Source organism: Dendrobates tinctorius, unplaced genomic scaffold (genome assembly GCF_039654945.1).
Source record: "Dendrobates tinctorius isolate UK_male_01 unplaced genomic scaffold, ASM3965494v1 ptg000084l, whole genome shotgun sequence".
NCBI lineage: Eukaryota > Metazoa > Chordata > Amphibia > Anura > Dendrobatidae > Dendrobates > Dendrobates tinctorius.
In genome coordinates this window covers 2458107-2474454 of record NW_027361752.1, presented here as the reverse complement: position 1 = coordinate 2474454, position 16348 = coordinate 2458107, and the positions used below count along the sequence as shown (strand labels likewise).

The 16348-nt window shown below is 46.3% G+C and overlaps 1 protein-coding gene across 2 annotated transcripts in view; it reads right to left on the bottom strand.

Annotated features, from left to right (window-relative positions):
• COL8A1 (collagen type VIII alpha 1 chain) overlaps positions 1–16348 on the bottom strand; it is a 194252-nt gene that overhangs the window by 22765 nt on the left and 155139 nt on the right. For both annotated transcript variants that reach the window (XM_073584400.1, XM_073584399.1), the window contains one exon: positions 7682–7973. In XM_073584400.1, coding sequence (XP_073440501.1) covers positions 7682–7973 — 292 coding nt within the window. The remainder of the gene's footprint in view (positions 1–7681; positions 7974–16348) is intronic.

Genomic DNA, 16348 nt, shown 5'->3' with positions numbered 1-16348 from the left:
TCCCCTGGGCCCGAGAGATATTACCCTGGACTTCATCCCAGAGGTTTTTTAACCGTTGAATGGACCCCTCTACCCCTGGACAACCGGAATCCACCCGTGAAAACTCCCCAAAATGCGGATTAAACCCATAATTAATCAGGAATGGGGACATGTTGGTGGACTGACTCACCCGGTTGTTAAAAGCGAATTCCGCCAACGGTAACGCATCACACCAATCCTCCTGTCTGGCGGAGGTCAGACACCTGAGAATTTGTTCCAGGGATTGATTGGTGCGTTCTGTCTGACCATTACTCTCCGGGTGATATGCCGACGAGAAGGAGAGTGAGATGCCCAATTTCATACAGAACGCCCTCCAAAATTTGGCCACAAACTGCACACCTCTGTCAGACACAACATTCAGGGGTACCCCATGCAATCGGACCACATGCTGTACAAACAACCTTGACAATGTTTCTGCTGAGGGTAGTGCTGCCAAGGGAATGAAATGGGCCTGTTTAGAAAACCTATCCACCACCACCCAGATCATGGTATTGCCCCTGGAAGGTGGAAGGCCGGTAATGGAATCCATGGAGAGATGAGTCCATGGCCTATCAGGAATCAGTAAAGGTGTGAGTTCCCCAGCCGGCCGGTTATGCGAGCTTTTGGAACGGGCACACACACCACAAGCAGAAACAAATTTCTTGACATCGGACCTCAGTGAAGGCCACCAAATACCTCTGGCTACTGCCTCTAGTGGCCGTGATACCCGGATGAGCACTCAGCCTGGACTAATGAGACTCCTGCAGAAGTCTAGGCCGCAATAAATCTGGAACAAACAATTTATCCCCTGGCCTGGTTGCCCGAGCTAGGGCCTGAGCCCTTAGAATTTGTTGTTCCAACTCAGATGAGACCCCCGCCACTACCACCCCTGGGGGAAGAATGGAGGACGGCTGCTCGGGGGGAGACACCGGGTCAAAACTTCTGGACAGGGCATCCGCTTTAACATTTTTGGACCCCGGTCGAAAAGTAATGGAGAATTGAAATTGTGAAAAAAAAGTGACCAATGGGATTGTCTAGGAGTAAGCCTCATAGCAGATTCAAGGTATGCCAGATTTTTATGATCCGTGACAACCGTGATAGGGTGAGCCGCCCCTTACAAAAAGTGCCTCCATTCTTCGAATGCCAGCTTGACAGCAAGAGGTTCTCTATTGCCTACATCATAGTTTCTCTCGGCTGAAGAGAACTTCTTGGAGAAGAAGGCACAGGGTTTGAGATTAGTAAGGGTGGATGGACCCTGGGACAGCACAGCCCCCACCCCCACTTCAGAGGCATCCACCTCCACAATGAATGGTTTGGACGAGTCTGGTTGTATCAACACTGGGGCGGACATGAAACATTTCTTAATAGCTGAGAAGGACTCCTTAGCGAGTACAGACCAATTTTTAACATCAGTGCCCTTCTGGGTAAGATCCGTGAGTGGTTTAACCACTTATGAGAAACCTTTAATGAATTTCCGATAATAGTTCGCAAATCCTAGGAAGTGCTGGAGCCCCTTGATATCTCGAGGCTGAACCCAGTCAGCGATCGCCAGCACCTTCCTAGGATCCATACGAAACCCCTCACAGGACACAATCAACCCCAAAAAAGACAGTTCTTGTACAAAAAACGAACATTTTTCCAATTTGGCGAACAATTGGTTCTCCCTGAGTCTCTGGAGAACTGTCTGTAGATGTTGCAAGTGAGATTGGCTGTCCGGGGAATACACCAAAATGTCATCCAAATAAATAAGAACAAAACGGCCTATCAGGTCAGAAAACACAACATTGATGAAATTTTGGAAAATAGCGGGTGCATTAGTTAACCCAAATGGCATTACCAGGTTTTCAAAGAGTCCTTCTGATGTGAGGAACGCAGTTTTCCACTCTTCCCCTTCCCGAACCCTTATCAGATTGTAGGTCCCCCGGAGATCTAGCTTGGAGAACCATTGGGCCCCAGCTAACTGGTTACATAAGTCTGGGATGAGAGACAGCGGGTAAGTGTTCCTAACCGTTATCTTGTTAAGTTCCCGAAAGTCGAGGTACAGCTGCAAACCACCATCTTTCTTCTTCACAAAGAAGAATCCTGCTGCCACAGGTGACACAGAAGGCCTGATATGCCCTTTACGGGACTCTCAGCTATTTTTCTCCTTCATGGCTTGGCGCTAAGGCCCGGACAAATTGAACAAACGAGCCTTAGGTAACTTGGCTCCGGGTACTAACTCAATGGCACAATCGTAGGGACTATGTGGTGGCAGCGCCTCAGCCTCACATTCGGAAAAAACGTCTTCGAAATCCTTCAGGTACTCCGGAATACCTTCCAGACCGACAGACGACACAGATACGGATTTAACAGAGTTAACAAGATGTCCCAGGTTGCCACATTTATCCTAGCATCCCCATTGAGTGATCTCCCCTGTAACCCAATTATGGCATTGAAGCCAAGGCATCCCCAGTACCAGTCCTGCAGGCAAGTTATCTAACACAAGACAACTTAGTTTTTCCACATGAGTGGAACCCACTTTTAGAGAAAAAAGTTCAGACCTGAAACAGATACTGTCCTGGATAAGAGGGGACGAGTCAATTGCCACAAGTTTAACAGGATCCTGAAGCCTGACTGTCCCTATCTTATTAAAAGTCATAATTTTGGTATCAATCAGGTTCACAGCAGAACCACAGTCAACAAAAGCAGTAGTCTGAACCGGACCATTACCAAGTTCCAGTTCCACCTGCAGCACCATTTTTGCACATGAGGAAAATTGTACCTGAAGGTCTGGATAGCCTCCTCGACAACTACCCAGACCTAGTCGTTTCCCGCCATCCTGGAGGATGACGGACAGGAGGGGCAGTTCTTCTTCCAGTGTCCAGATTCTCCACAATAGAGGCACAACTGCTTCTCCCAGCGGTGTCTTCTTTCCTTTTCCTCACAGGTGACAGCGCTCACCTCCATAGCCACAGGAAGAGTCCGGGTCTCATCTCCACTGAATAATATTGGTGTTTCCAGTTGCATAACGCCTCTAGCCCGCAGTCTGCGATCCATGCGAACTGCTTGGGTCATGACATCCTCCAGGGAGTTAGGTGGAGGATGGAGTGCCAAGGCATCCTTCAGACGTTCACACAGGCCTCTACGAAACAGCCCCCGAAGGGCGGCATCACTCCAAGAGATCTCGACTGCCCAACGTCTGAATTCAGTACAGAACTACTTGGCCGAGTGCTCCCCCTGACAGACACTCATCACCTTGTCCTCAGCCAAACGCACTCTATTAGGATCATCATAAATAAGCCCTAAGGCCTCAAAAAACGCATCCACAGACATTCTCTCAGGGGCAGAAGAGGAAAGCGAAAATGCCCAGGCTTGCGGGGACCCCCTAAGCAGGGACATAACCACCCCCACCCTCTGTTTCTCAGCCCCAGAGGAGTGGGGTCTCAAGGAGAAAAAGCGCTTACAGCCCTCCTTAAATGCTCTAAATTCATTTTTGTTACCAGAAAACGTATCTGGCAATTTTACAGGGGATTCGGGTGGGACTAAAAAGACATCTCTATTCCCCACCTGCTGAAAGCCTGCAGAAAGCACCCCCTGAACTGAGTCCTCAACCCGCCGTTGGGACTGGGCCAGAGCTCGGTGTTTCAAACTAAGCTTCTGCAGCGACTGAGTCAAGCATTTCACCTGCTCAGATAAAGCACACATTGGGTCCATGCTGCAGAAGTGAAGAAAAAAAAAAAAAAGTTCAAGGTCAGTTATAATGTCATGAACACCGCACTGAACTGGCTCACTGAGCCAGTGCGCATGTCCTGAGTAAAGCGAACTGTGCTCAAAGATACCTGTGGAGCGGGCAGCAGCCAAGTAGATGCGTACTTCAGAACAGCAGGACCTGAAGCACGTGACTGCTGGGGGCGTGGCCTAAACTCCAAAGAGCTAGGAGCTGCAAGAGAACTCCTAGCAGGGTAACTGCGGGGCAAAGTTACCAAGGGGCATAGACAGGGAGGATAGTCAGGACGTAGCCAATGAGTCATACACAGAGATAGCTGGAAGGTACAAGAGGGGCGAGCAGAGAGTAGTCAGGTCACAGGCAATGAGTCATACACAGAGAGGGTAGCGCAGTACAGAATCAACAGGCAAACTCACAACTGGGAACAGAACCGGGTCAGAACCATATAAACAAGCTATAACAACGAACAGGCACAGGCACACAGAGATCACCACACTCGGCAAAAGTATAACTGACAGGGATTGGAGCTTCCCAGGGGTTTAAGAAGCTCTCCCTGAATCAAAGAGAGGCCACAGTCATTAACCCCAGGTGTGCCGGTCAAAACCTGCACTGAGCTTCAGACATTAACCCCTGACGTGTAGCTCAAAAACTTGCACTGGGATCATGACAGTACGCCTCTCCAGGTCTCCGTCTAACCATTAGACGACAGGTACTGGGCAAAGTTGAAAATTAGACTCATCAGAGAAGATTACCTTACTCCATTCCTCTATGGTCCAATCCTGGCTCTCCTTTGTTTCTCACTTATGAAAGGCTTTTTTATAGCTTTACATGACTTGAGCCCTGCCTCTAGGAGCCTGTTACAAACTGTTCTTGCCTTGCACTTCACCCCAGCTGCCATTTGCCAAGCCTTTTGTAGGTCACTTGATGTCATCCTGCGGTTGCTGAGTGACATTCGAATAAGATGACGGTCATCCTGGTCAGTGGAGAGTCGTTTTTGCCCTCTACCGATCTGTAGCTTTGTTGTCCCCAATATCTGCTGCTTGAACTTGTTGTAATGGACTGCCGTCTTAGAAATTTTAAGGATGAAGGCAACATGATGCTCACTGTATCACTCTGTTAGTAAAGCCAGAATTGAGCCCTTCTTTTCTTCACTCAAGAGTTTTCTTTTCAACTCCTTTAACATGGTTAAAAGTTATTTTTTCATTCCTATTACTTTTGGGATATTACTAGCACTTGTTTTGCCATCCAGCTTGTCCTATTGCAAGAGGATTGTGAACACCACAGCAGGGTTCTTTATACTTTCCTTCTTTAAATAAGATTTGGTTCAGGTGATCACCTCATCAAAAGCACATTAAGTAGAATGAGGTGTACGCTGGTTGGCGTTCAACTGACACTGGAATGGAATGGCTGTCAGACATGTAGAGAAGCTAATTTTTATAAAACTGTGCAGTGGTCTCTTAATTTTTGCCAGAGCTGTATATTGTATCATTTGTGTTTTACTTTGGCTGATTTATATACAGAACCAATAAAACTGATTGCTACCACTTGTGTGGTATGGACTGTGTTTTGGAGTGTCAACAGTCGGGCCCTTGTCTTGATCTGCTTTTAAATACACTGAGGTCACTTGACACAAGGTGAGGTTTTAATACTAGAAGATATGATTGTTCCGATTTGGGTTCACCTTGTTGCGGTGGGATGACTTCTACGGTTTTTTGAAGAAAATAGTGTTAACTAAGTACCCTATGTTATTACATGTATCATTACTATTTACTTACTACAAGGTACATGCCCACTTTATTTTTACTTAAGTTTTGTTAAGTTTTGTCTGTGAAATGGTCAAAATGTCAACATGCTCTTATACATTGCACGTATACCTTTAAGGAGGTGGTATCGTCTGCCCCTTCTCTCCCTGTGCGCCGGGCCTGTGCGCTTTATGCAGCACCCGAATGGTGTATTTATGTACCTTAATGTTTTGATAGTGTTAATGCAATTTGTAATGCCCCTTTTGCTCTGTATTGTTCTCTGTGCCTTATACTGTCAAATTTGGTTGCACGTGTTAGAGGCAGGGGCAGAAGGGGTTAACCCAGGGGGTTGGGCTTATAGCCCCAAAAGGAACGGGAAGTTCCTGTTCCAGTCAATGCCCGGGCAGGCTTGCCCAGGGCAAGGTGCTCTGCAATAACCAGGAGCTGACAATACCCCAGGAGGGGAAAGTAAAGACTGCTGCCCCAGACCCACGGGTAGTGAAGTGGATAGCGGGACTGAATAGTGCCCCGCCGAAGACTATAAGCTTCCAGGAATTTGCTTGAAGACTGTGATTGTTACTCCGGCTGCCGTTGCTGCCGCTATTGCTGCTGCCGCTGATACGACAGTGAAGGAACTAGGGAAAGAGCAGGAAGTTTACTTGAATTACTCTACCTACATCTTTCCATTTTTTTTCTACTTTTATTACCTTTTCACTACTCTACAGTAAACTGTTATCCCGGTTGGATTTTAACCATGTTCCTGTATCCTGATTGCCCGTGCTGCAGTGACCGTAGACAAGAGGTAAATTGCCTGGGTTGCAGCTGTCCTATTTTATGTGCAAGGGGCCGGGGTGCTCGCTGACTGTTTGCTCAGTGGACTCTGCTCGTAGAATGTAGCTTTAAGTGACTCCGCCATAACTACCACCCCGTGCCACCTTGTTACATACCAACTTATACTCCTGCTCATTCCTTTGGTTTTCCTGTAGTTTCTTGTACTTTGTTCAAACAGGAGCGTGGTACCCCATTTTTGAGCTAAGCATTTTATCTATATAGCATCCCATGGACAGGTCTCCCCCATTTACTTTGAGGCTCGCTGACGCAAGGTGAGGTTTTAATACTATAAGATAGGACTGTCCTGTCTGGGTCACCTTGTCACGGTGAGATGGCTTTTATCAAAATAGTTTTAATAAAGTACCTTATGTTATTACCACTTACTTACTACTGGGTATTTGCTCATTTTGTTTTTTTTCTAGGGTTTTGTCTGTGGCCACAATGTGAACGTCATCAGTTTTTTTGTGGAACTAATTCATGGACTTCAGTGCGCTGCTTGACAAAATACCAAATCCAAATCCAGGTTATGTTGAAAGATTAACCATTTATTTCCCAACGCATTTCGAAGCATATAACACTTCTTCCTCAGGGGATGACAAGTCAAGCTGACTACGGATCTTTCATGCTTAAATCTCTCCTGGAAAGGGTGAGTAAATTTATTTCGTTGTTTCACTATTAACCCAGATAAGACCCTATTACGCTTTTTGTGTTCCTATAGATTATATATATACAATGTGAACGTGCTATACTTTGAATGTATAACAACGTATGTTCCAGATCATTTCTATGGTTTTGCTGTGTTTTGGGGTGCCTGAAGCACACGTGCAATCAAGGAGACAGCTAATCCTCTAAACCTGTCACAAAAAACAATTGTGTTTACTGTTTGTATCAATGCTGAGGTTTGTCTACATAAGCCCATGAGTCATACAACAAATCTGTACACAAAGAAATCAGGTCCTCATTAAAATCTATAGAGGAAAATGACAAATAAGTACCTGTCACCTGACATAAATATGTGATTTTTTAATCTGGTGTAAATGCTGCTGTTCTTCTGAATGTGGCATTTTTCTTTTATTCCTGCGCTTCTCTATTCGAAAAATATAGCTTTTCTTTCCTATATAATTCTAAATCTAGTATTTTTTTTAAGTCAAATGGGCATGACCATCAACTCTTTTCCGTGGTTATTTTCTTGAGGACCATACCCAGTAGGCGGCTAAAAAATGCTAGATTTATATAACGGGAAGAGGGGGCCCCATCTCAGGAATGAAGAGGCACTTGAAAAAAAATACCAACACCAGATTCAGGAGAACAGCGTCATTTACAAAAGTTATAAAATTACTTTTTTATGGTTATAAGAACCCTTCAACTTTCAGAATATATCTACCTTTTCCATCTTTTCTTGGCATCATATCTTTGCCAAACATTGGCATTTGAGGTATGTCCTTTCCATAATGTGGCATGTGTGCCTTCTCTTTTCCAATATGTCCCATTGGTGTGCCATCTTTTCCCATCGGCATGTGATGCATTTGCTGTCCCATAGGCTGGTATTGAGGAATCTGTGGAGGTAATGGTTTCATTCCATAGTAGCCACCTCCATTGCCATAACTCAGCAGACTAAGAAGTATAACAGATAACAATGGGAGTCTTTCTACGGGATTGAGTGGAAGCGCCATAACCTAAAATACAAAAAGTTAGATATGAGCTTGACAAAAGGCATAACAACCATAAATTTGTCAATATACAATCTTCAGTCACAAAACATTGCACATAGAGCAAGGATTTTTCTAAATGAAATCTGGTCTTCGTCAATGTAATTTTTTAATATAATCACTTAAATCGGTTATCCTTAAGATAGGTCATCAACATCTGATTGGCGGGGAATAGTCACCCAGCACCCCTGCCAATCAGCTATTCCTGATGTCGGGGGCCAAATGTGGTGAGTTGCGGAGGTGCACATTTGCCCTATAATGAATTCAATCTTAATGAAAGAGCATGGTACCATAAGATGCATATAATTCATTTGGGGAGACACATTATTTAATGACATAGGCTCATCTTATCAGTCCGTGCTCCTCGTCTGAGATGTGACACCTGTCAGAGACTGGTGCAACTTTTGAAGAATTTGTGAGACGGGTATTGCCATACCCCATCCTGCCCATGCGTCATCCACTTTGACAGATCTGTCAGGGAATGGTGTGAAAACCAAAATCTGGCAAAAACACTTTGATAAATATAAAATATTTGTATAAAAGTATAAATTTGTCATTCTCTAAACTGGACAAATCTCATTTTGAAGGCAGAGGGAGCTATGGTATCACTTACTGTGACTGGTAATCCTGTATTATCTACTATATACAGTGGGGCAAAAAAGTACCTTATATACTCATGTATAAGCTGAGTTTTTCAGCACATTTTTTTGTGCTGAAAACACCCCCCCCTCGGCTTATACACGAGTCATTTGTCCCAGAAAGCCGGTTGGGGAGGGAGAGCAGCGGAGCAGCGAGTCACAGGAGGCAGGAGTTGGCGGCTGTGGCTAAAGCCTGTGCTGCTGCTAAAGAGAAATTAATATTCATTTCTCTTATAGTGCTCACAGTGACACCCGCAGCCGACGGCTTCCAGAGAACATCCTACTCACCCTCCTGCGCTCCCTCGCAGCATGTTGTTGGTACCGGCACCGGCAGCTCTTCCTGTGCCGAGCGATCACATGGCCTCGCTCATTAAGGTAATGAATATGTATGCCTCTCCACTCCCATAGGCGTGGAGGGAATATTCATTACCTTAATGAGTGGAGACACGTGATCGTTCGGCAGGAAGAGCTGCCTGTGCTGGGACCAACGAAATGCTTAGAGGGCACGTGGAAGGTGAGTAGGATTTTTTTTTTTTTATAGGAACCATTCATACACGGATAGGGGATAAGGAGCCATGCATACCAGAACAGCGATAGGGGAGCCATGCATACCTGGACAGGACGGGGGAGCAACGCATGCAAGGACAGTGATGAGGGGACAATGCATACCCGGCTTATACTTGAGTCAATAAGCTTACCCAGTTTTCCGTGGCAAAATTAGGTCCCTCGGCTTATACTTGGGTCTGCTTATACTCGAGTATATACGGTATTTGATACACTGCAGATCTTTCAAGTTTTCCCACCTACAAAGAATGGAGAGGTCTGTAATTTTTATCATAGGTACACTTCAACTGTGAGATGGAAATCGTGTCACAGAGATGACCAGGCCGACCACGTAAGTTACAGTAACATTTAAACAGGAGCATTTTCTGATGAAAACTTTTGAAGAAAATCGACATGCAAGTTCTAGGTATATAGCTACAGAAGTAGATAGTCAGATAGGAGTGAGTGTTTCCATTGACACAATATGGTTTACACTGCAGAGGAATTGCATGAATAGGTGTCATCCATGAAGGAAACCTCTCCTAAAGCCTATACACAAAACAGTCTGCGTATGATTTGTCAGCACCAATGCTGAAAAATATGACATATACTATACTCCGGAGCGATGAAACAAAGACAAATGTTTATGGAATTGATGGTCACAAAGGTGAGAAGTACAAGGAAACATGCATGGTACCTACACATGGTGGTGGCAGTATCCTTATGTGGGCCTCAGGCCCAGATTGATAATCTGGCATGAGTGCTGCTGGTGTTGGGTGCTACATTTCATTGATTGTATCATGAGTTTACATGTCCTGCTCTATATTAAAAGAGAAAATGCTACCATCACTCCGCTTTGGTTGTAATGGTAGACACACATCTAAGGCCTCTTTCACACGTCAGTGGCACTGGTACGTGTAGTGACAGTTTTCTCACGTACCGGAGACAGTGACACACGTAAACACATTCAAATGAATGAGTCTATGCAGATGTCAGCGTGTTTTCATGGACCGTGTGTGCGTGTGCAAAACACGGAGACATGTCCGTTTTAACACGGACACATGGCCCGCAACACGTGATGCACACGGATAACAGTTCACACTGTCCTCCATGCTAACGGACGGCCACTGGGAAGAAGGGGCTACTGTAAGCGCTGTTCCCGGCGGCTGGTGCTGACCGCGGCTGTGATTCTTCTCTCCTGCTCTGCCAGCAGGAGAGAAGAATGAATCAAAACCTGACGTGGTTTTCATCTTATGAACCATCCAGACGAAACTTACATTTGGAGGCTGCAGCCCTCAGCTGTCAGCTTCATCAAGGATGGTTTTCAAGAATAGAGGGGGGTGCCCCATGCTGTTTTTTTAAATTATTTAAATACATAATTTAAAAAACGGCGTGGGGCCCCCCTATTTTTGACAACCAACCTGACTAAAGCTGACAGCTGAGGGCTGATATTCTCAGGCTGGTAAGGGGCCATTGATGTTGGCCCCCCACAGCCTAAAAACAGCAGCCCCCAGCTGCCCAGAAAAGGCACATCTGTTAGATGCGCCTATTCTGGAGCTTTGCCTGGTTCTTCCCACTTGCCCTGTAGCAGTGGCAAGTGGGGTAATAAGGGGTTAATGTCACTTTGCTATGGTAAAGTGACATTAATTCCGGATTAGTAATGGAGAGGTGTCAATAAGACACCTATGCATTACTAATCCTATAGTAAATGAAGGGTTAAATAAACAGATACACACACACACACACACTAAAGGCCCCTTTACATTTAGCAATGCACCAGAGATCCACCCCGGTCAGGATCGCTGGTGCATCGCTAAATGATCGCTAGTGAGCTGTCACACAGGCAGACCTCACAGCGATGCAGCAGCGATACAGCGGACGATACTCACCTTTCACACACAGCGATCCTGACGTCCTCCCGCCCGCATCCACGCGTCGCTCGTCGTCACAGCAGGAAGCCCAGCAGGAAGCGCCCAACGAGAAATAGAGCCGGACATTCTCGTGCGATCAGCGATGAACAGCGGGGGAGCCGGTCGGAGGTAAGTATCACACATAGCGATATCGGTGACATTATAGCGATATCGCTAGCGATATCACTATGTGTAAAACCCCCTTAAGAATAAATTATTTTATTGAAAAAAATACAACACACACATTGTTTAAATCTTTATTACACTGGTAATTCCTTTGCGACGCCCTCATTCTCCTGGAAAAAAGGTGAAAATAATAAACCAACAATATACATTACCTGTCTGACTGCTCAGTCACGTCCCACGGCGTAAATCCATCTTGGGGGTTAATACGATTACAGGCGGAGCGCTGCTCTGATATGGGTTACCTTGACGTTTGGTAGAGCGGCTTAGTATATATTTTTTACAAAAAGCGTATCAACCAAATACCCTGCTTTTTTATCATCTTTTTACTAGCATTTGCTGTTTACTGTTACTTTTTTACAACAGAGTATTTTTACACATTTTATTGTGTTTTTCTGTGTTTCACTGCTATATACAGATATATCTCTATGTACCAGTATAATCTGCCCGTGGGCTCACAACCTGCAAGACAACTTCAAATACATCAAATTCTCCAAAGCAGATCAATGTAGCTTTAGCTGCTGCTCACAAAGATAGAGGTTGTGAGTTTGATTCCTGAGGAAACCAGAGCAGAAAAGAAATGTTTATTTAATTAATGGAAGTGGGAGTAGAGCACTGCTCACCGAGGAGGAGGAGCTATGGAGTGATAAAGAGACTATGCCGAGAGAAAAGAGTGAGTTGAAGTCGGGACTCGGGACAAAACCCTGATATTCGGGACAGTCCCACTGAATCCAAGACAGTTTGAAGCTATGGTATACTAGTAAGTGATAAACTGCTACATTCCCTCTACAGGTGACTGCGGGAAGCTAGGTTGATATAGGGGTTTACTCATCCCATGAAGCAATCGGATATCACCAGTGGTGGGAGTTTAACCTCTGCTACACCCACTGATCCTGATAATGAAAGAGACATTAATGTATAGCTGCATCCCCTTCATTTTTTTCTTGTACAACTAGGGTCATCTGTGCCGGAAAAAATGCCAATGGTGATGCAGTACTAAAAGATAGTAGGGCCGGCTGCAGGTTCCTGCACAAGTGGGTGGCTGAGAGCTGTGCAGGTGGCAAAACTCTACATTCTAGATAGTATGCATGCTGTATGAGTGTTGTCGCTTTTAACATAGTTCTGAAAATGAGCTGCTGTGGATAAAGGACAAGTCTTACAATCCCATAGCATAAAAATTAATATGGCGATAAGAAGAAAATGCTTCTCCGCAACTTGGGCCAATGGAGGCAAATGGTGCATATAGTTATTTCTCTCACCTCTGTAAAATTACAAGGGGAACAATTAGATGGTAATAAACTAATCATTCCTGTATATATTGGTCCAGTGTTGTGTCCGACGATATTTCCATTGGTGTTCACTCAGTTGAAAACCATTAACATATTACAAGTAGTGTTGAGCATTCCGATACCGCAAGTATCGGGTATCGGCCGATATTAGCTGTATCGGAATTCCGATACTTAGTTCCGATACTTTTTTCATATCGAATACCGGAATCTGAAGTTCCCATAATGCTAGGAGCCCGCTCGATTTGATTCAGCCAATGGGGATCCTCAGAAGTGTGGGCATATCCTGTTAGGCATGTAGGCATGTTAACTACTGGCATGGCTGTGATTGGCTGCTGAAATGATGTCATGATGCACTATAAAAAGCGCTGCAGCCGCCATTTCTGGTCACTCTGCTGTGAATTCAGTTAGGGACAGGCTGCTGTAGAAGACTGTGAGGGACAGTTAGAAATAGCGATTCTAAAAACAATATTGTGCTTTATCCAGGCTACATAAACCACCACTGTAGCTTGCTTTTCCCTAGCAGCGCTGTTTTCACAGCTGTCTGCAAGGGCTGTGTGAGTGCAGACCCACGCTGTGTAGTGTGTCCTGCAGGCACGTCTGCTTGTAGGCCGGCCAGCGTGTGTCTCTGCCTCATACACATTTTTCTTTTATTGCTGCTTTTTTTTTCTCCTGTATAGTGTGCTTCCATACGTATCCATATACGTTGGTTGCAAACACTAAAGGAGTGGACAGCGGAGCCTTTCAGCAGCCTTTCAGTGCTTTAGCCCATTTCTCTGCACTGTTTTTGGCTGTCTGATAGGTCTCTCTGTGTGTGAGTGCAGCTCACGTTGCAGTGTGTCCTACAGCCACCGCTAGCTGTAGTCCGCTCAGCGTGCGTCACTGCCTCATACATAGTCCTTTTTTTGCAGCAAATTTAGCCAGATTTTTGCTCCTATATTAGTGTGCTTCCAACCGCATCCATTGTCATTGGTTGGTTGCAAACACTATATAGGATTAGATAGAGGAGCCCTTTTGCTGGCTTGTGCCCTTCAGGGCCAGCCAGGCTAGTATCACCCTATTTTTTGGAGCCTCATCAATTGCATTGTAGGTTAGCTTCCTGCATTGCAATCGCTCCAAAAAGTTTGTGATACTATAGCTTTCAAACTTTGGTCACATCCTTTCCTTTCCTTTCCCCCCACCCAAAAAAAAAAAAGGAAATAAAGTTCACCAAACACTCCACTTTACAGTTGTCTAGGCCACATTAGATCATATTAAAGTGTAGTACACACACTCTTAGCCAAATTAGTGTTTCTTATACTGGTTAGCAGGTGTTCAGGAATAAGAACACTAAGCCACCCCTTTTTTACTTTTCTGCCTATCTTTATCAGTCTACCAAGATGAAGAAGGCAGGGAGTAAGGCACGTGGTCGTGGCCGTGGAGTTTCAGCAGGGAGAGGACGGGGGGATTCAGCAGGGAGAGGACGTGGGGATTCGGTATCTGCTGCGGCCACCAGTGACCCGGCATCCCCCACTTTTACCAGGCAACAGTCCTTCATGCGCAGCTTTGTAGGACCTCGCCGTACCCCACTGCTGCGTGACGAACAAATTGAAGCCGTTGTCGGATGGATGGCAGCTAACGCATCCACTTCAATGACTTCCGCATCCTCCCAAGGCCAGAGCACTGAAGAGCAACCATCTGTCTCTTCACCACCTGCCAAATTGCCCAGGCAGTCTGAGAGCCCTGGACAGGAGCCATCTCAATCTTTACTTCTGTTCTCAGAATCTGTTGGCTTGGAAAGAGGTGGCCAGCCAAGCAGCATTCTAGAGCGTGAAGAAGAGGGAGTATGCAGTGATGCGCAACTGCTTTGTCCCTCTGAATCTGAAGAGGCGGGTGGGCCAGTGCCTATGGTCAGCACACCTCAGTATGCATCAGATGATGATGAGACTCAGTTGCCAATTTCTGGTACGTACGGTGCTGGCGAGACAACCCAGGACCAGCCGGTGCTTGAAGAGGGGAGTGGAGATGATGAGGTCCTTGACCCATCATGGCGTCAGCCACAGGAAGGTGGTGGGAGCAGCTCTGAGGAAGAGATTCCCCGAACGGCCAAAAGAGGAGGGAGAGGGCGGGGGCAGACTTGGTTGCCTGTAGCCTCCACTTTGGCACCCGTGAGGAGCAATCCTCTTCCAAAACACAAAACGGGCGCTCCCAGGACTTGCAGTGCGTGGTCTTTTTTTGACACAGTTGCAGATGACATTTGCTTTGTCAAATGCAAGCTGTGTCATCAGAAAGTGAAACGAGGGAAAAATGTGAGCAACCTCAATACCACAAATATGTGGAAACATGTGCGTACCAAGCACGAGGTGGAGTTACACAGACACACTGAAGATGTAGGCCAACCTTCAGCAGCACCTACCACCTCTTCAGCTCGTGTTGGGGCCTCTTCCTCCAGCTCACACACAGCTGGTTCGGCTTCCTCACTGGAACGCCATGGAAGAACCACTGCCACTGTTGTCCAGAGACCCAGTGAAATTCCACCCACTGAACCACGTTCGCAGTCATCAGCACCCTCCCAGGCCACTCACCAGCAATCGGTAGCACAGGCATGGGAGAAAAAGCGGCCATACTCGGCAAACCATCCCCGAGCACTGGCTCTGAATGCCGGCATTGCCAAACTACTGGCCCTTGAGATGCTGTCATTCAGGCTGGTGGAGACTGACACATTCCGGAACTTTATGTCATTGGCAGTTCCACAATACAATGTGCCCAGCCGCTTTTATTTCAGCAGGCAAGCTGTCCCTGCCCTGCAAAAGCATGTGGAGGGAAAAATTAAAAATGCGCTACTAAATGCTGTCAGTAGCAAGGTCCACCTGACCACCGATGCGTGGACCAGTAGCCATGGACAGGGACGATACCTTTCCCTCACTGCCCATTGGGTCAATGTTGTGGAGCCGGGTACAGATCTGGAGAGTGGCTCTGTACGTATTCTGCCAACTCCAAGGATTGCAGGAATGCAGTCTGTACATATTGAGTCCTCCTCCTACTCTAGTTCCTCGGAATCAGCACTGCGTGAGCCTGTTAGGCCAGATATGAGCACAGGTGTGGCCAAACGTCAACAGGCCGTCCTTAAATTAATTTCTTTGGGGAATCGGAGCCACACAGCACAGGAGCTCTGGAATGCCATCAAGCAGGAGAGCGATGTGTGGTTTGTGCCAGCGAATCTCCAGCCAGGTTTGGTAGTGAGTGACAATGGCCGAAATCTAGTGGCAGCTCTGGGCCTAGGCAACCTCACTCACATACCATGTCTGGCACACGTGCTCAATTTGGTCGTGCAGAGCTTTCTGAGGGACTATCCGGATCTTGATGCACTGCTGCACAAGGTTCGCCTAGAGTGTGCTCACTTGCAGCGTTCCAGCATGGCAAGATCGCGCATTGCATCTCTGCAACGCCGATTCCGCCTGCCAGAACATCGCATCATATGTGACCTCCCCACCAGGTGGAATTCAACGTTACATATGTTGGAGCGGTTGTGTGAGCAGCAGGCAGCAGTAATGGAGTACCAGCTGCATCAGGCGCAAACAAGTCGCACTGTGCGCCGGACACACTTCACCACCACTGAGTGGGCCACTATGAGGGACATCTGCCAAGTTTTGCGTGCCTTCGATGACTCCACGCGGATGGCCAGTGCAGATGATGCACTAATCAGCATGACTGTCCCCCTCATCTGTCTGCTTCAAAAAACCTTACAAGCACTAAGTGAGGAGGTTTTTGAAGAGGTCGAGGATGAGCAGTCAGAAATGCCA